This window comes from Microtus ochrogaster, chromosome 2 (assembly GCF_000317375.1).
Source record: "Microtus ochrogaster isolate Prairie Vole_2 chromosome 2, MicOch1.0, whole genome shotgun sequence".
Taxonomy (NCBI): Eukaryota; Metazoa; Chordata; class Mammalia; order Rodentia; family Cricetidae; genus Microtus; species Microtus ochrogaster.
The window spans coordinates 16,364,981-16,368,099 of NC_022010.1; the positions used below are offsets into that span (position 1 = coordinate 16,364,981).

At 50.1% G+C, this 3,119-nt stretch overlaps 1 protein-coding gene across 1 annotated transcript in view; it reads right to left on the bottom strand.

Moving 5' to 3' along the window:
• Positions 1–3,119, bottom strand: part of Hectd4 (HECT domain E3 ubiquitin protein ligase 4) — a 198,724-nt gene that overhangs the window by 3,206 nt on the left and 192,399 nt on the right. The window contains exons 72-74 of the mRNA XM_013349655.2: positions 1,445–1,608; positions 772–967; positions 416–638 (exon numbers count right to left, since the gene is read on the bottom strand). Of these exons, the coding sequence (XP_013205109.1) occupies positions 416–638; positions 772–967; positions 1,445–1,608 (583 nt within the window). The remainder of the gene's footprint in view (positions 1–415; positions 639–771; positions 968–1,444; positions 1,609–3,119) is intronic.

The following is a 3,119-nucleotide window of genomic DNA, read 5'->3' on the forward strand; positions in this document are numbered from 1 at the left end:
AAGAAATTTAGCCTGGCGGTGGTGGTGCACACCTTTAATCCCAGTACTCAGGAAGCAGAGGCAGGTGGATCTCAGTGAGTTCAAGGCCAGCCTTGTCTACAAAGTGAGTTCCAGGACAGCCAAGGCTATTACATAGAGAAACCAAGTCTTGGAAAACAAAAACAAAAACCAAAAACATTTAAAAGGAAGGGAGGGAGGGAGGGAGGGAGAGAGAGAAAGAGGGAAGGAGGGAGGGAGGAATTTAAAGCTATGGCTCCTTTGCTTTAAAATGCTGGATGCTGTGCAGCATCAGGGCTGGGTAGCAACAGAGCTCACCAAGCCTCCCCCTTTACATATAAGTCATGGTATGTGGGGTCACTGTTTTCCACAAGGACCTAAAGGTCCCACCTAGAACAGGAGCTGGGAAGGGCAATACCTGCTGTGCCGTCTGGAGGGGCAATCTTCATGGGGTATGGTGGCACATGGGCTGTGTCAGGGCCCCCATCCTTGCAAGGGCAGGTAAAGGGGATGCGTTCCTGGTTGCAGGCAAACTTGATGAACTTGCACAGCTCCTCCTGAGTGAACGTCTCCAGAGCCCCCCAGAAGAGCTCTATGTGCTGGTCTGTCTCCATCAGCCCCACCTGGTACATGGTGTGAGCCTGGGGAAGAAAGGCCAAGGTGTGAGCAGGCCTGGCCCAATCCCAGGCGAGGGGTAGGAGTTGTGTATGGGCCAGAACACAGAGCAACTGTGGCAAAGGCAGAGTGCTGAGACAGGCCTGAAGGGCTGCCTACCTTTAGGAACTCTAAGTTGATGTATGGAAGGCCACAGGTACGCAATTCCATCTCCAGTGGGCTGAGGGTGGTGAGCAACTGCAGGGGGATGATAGAGCCTAGGCCAGCACGCACAGCTGTCACACATTCCATGTTCTGTAGCTCACGCAACCGCAGACTCCGGATGGCTGCCGCGTAGATATCCTTGTTCTCCCAACTGCTGGGTTGAGGACCAACAGTGAGGGTTGGGGAGAGTGATGGCACAGCTCTTGGGCCTGAGGGCCACACCTACATAGGCGGTTGAGCCCTGGCTTCAGTGGCTCACCTCTCTCCTTCAGAGCTGTGTGGTTTCTCTACCATCCTAACATTGCGACCCTTTAACACAGTTCCTCATATTGTGGTGACCTCCAACTATAAAATTATTTTTGTTGCTATCCAGTTATATTTCACTGTTATGAATTGTAACATAAATATATGATATGCAGGATATCTCATATATGACCCCAGTGAAAGAGTCATTTGACTCTCAAAGGGGTCACGACCCACAGGTTGAGAACTACCGCTTTAAGGAAAGTCTTTAAACTGAAGATCATCTTTCCTTTGTGCCTAGTGTCCTACCTCCTATCTTATGCCGTCCCCTACAAACATCCCCCTCTTACTGGTGTGGTTCACCCCCACCATGTCACACACTCACGCCACAGGGATGTGCCGACCACGGCTGCACAGCTCCACCTCCTCGCCAGTCATGGTCTGGTAGGTAAACCGGCAGCAGGGCTTGGGACCTTCAGGGCTCTCAGTGGCCAGATGCTGGGAGGCAATCTCGGCGCACAAGGCCTCCAGCTCACTCTCGTCGTTGATCTGCAGGGCACAGGAAGGGTGAGGCTGACTGATGCGCTGTTGCCAAGCCCCTTAGCAGTGGAACTGTTCTCCAGTTGGCAAACATTGGCATAGTCAAAGGCCCAGAGTTGCCACTAGTTCAGGGCTGTGCCTGTATTGCGGGGCAGGCTCAGAGAACTCAAAGTGAGGCTGTCTGGAGGGCAGCCCTTTTCCCCAAGTGCATCTCTTGATCCTTCTGTCCACTTCCAGGGACTGCTGCCACTTTTTAGCAGTCTGAGGCAAGAGCTTGCTAAGTTGCCTTATTTGATGTGTAGCCCAGACAGACCATGAACTCATAATCCTCCCGACAGTCTCCCAAGTAACTAGGATTAAACACCTGCTCTAGACACCTGGCCTAAGACTGACTTTATTTTTTTGGTCTGGTTTGTTTGGGACCAGGTCTCATTATGACCTTGAACGCCCCCTTTGAAGCTGGAGATGATCTCTTGAGTCTCATGCTTCCTCCTCCAAAGTACCAGGATTCTGGTGTGTGCTTCTGAGACTGATTTTTTATTGTGTATGGGTGTTTTGCATGCATCTATGTCTGTACATAACATGCATGCACTGCCAGAGGGAAGGGCATGCAGGCGGGAAGATGGCATCAGATCCCCGAGACTGGAGTTACTGATGGTTGTGAGCTGGCAAATGAACCCGAGAGCTCCTCTGGAGGAGCAGCCAGTGCTCTTACCCACTGAGTTATCTCCCCAGCCTTTAAAAAGCTGGTCTTGAACTCAGAGATCCAACTGCCTCTGAGAACTGGGAATAAAGGTGTTTGATGTGAGTCTGAGACTTGATGACATCAGTTGAACTCCTTGATTCAGTCTTGCCTAAAGTCAAGCCATTATGTTTTCCCCCCATGATTAAAATGTTTTGATGTGTATGAGTGTTTTGCCTGCATGTGTCTGTACCATGTGCTTTCAGGAACCTACAGAAATCGGAAGAGGGCACTGAATCTCCTAAAACTGAAGTTACAGCTGACATGTGGTGCCAGGAATCAAACCCATGTCCTCTGGAAGAACAGTCAATGTTCTCAACCCCAGAGCCATCTCCCTAGCCCCTTTCCAAGAATTTCAAAATCAGATTTATTTATGGAGAGGGAGGGCACCTAGTAGCAAGCACCTTTACCTTTTAAGCCATCTTGCTAGCCAGTATGTATATACATGACTCCACACGTCCACACCCCATCCCTTGGCCCGAAGACAAGGTTTTTCTGTGTAGCCCTGGCTGTCCTGGAATTTACTTTGTAGACCAGGCTGGCCTCAAATCGATGTTCCTGCTTCTTGTCTCCTGAGTGCTGGGATTAAAGGCATACCACCACTGTCTGACATCTATGACTTTTTTTTTTTTTTTTTTTTTTTTTTTTTTTTTGAGACAGGGCTTCTCTGTGGCTTTGGAGCCTGTCCTGGAACTAGCTCTATAGACAAGGCTGGTCTCGAACTCACAGAAATCCGCCTGCCTCTGCCTCCTGAATGCTGGGATTAAAGGCGTGTGCC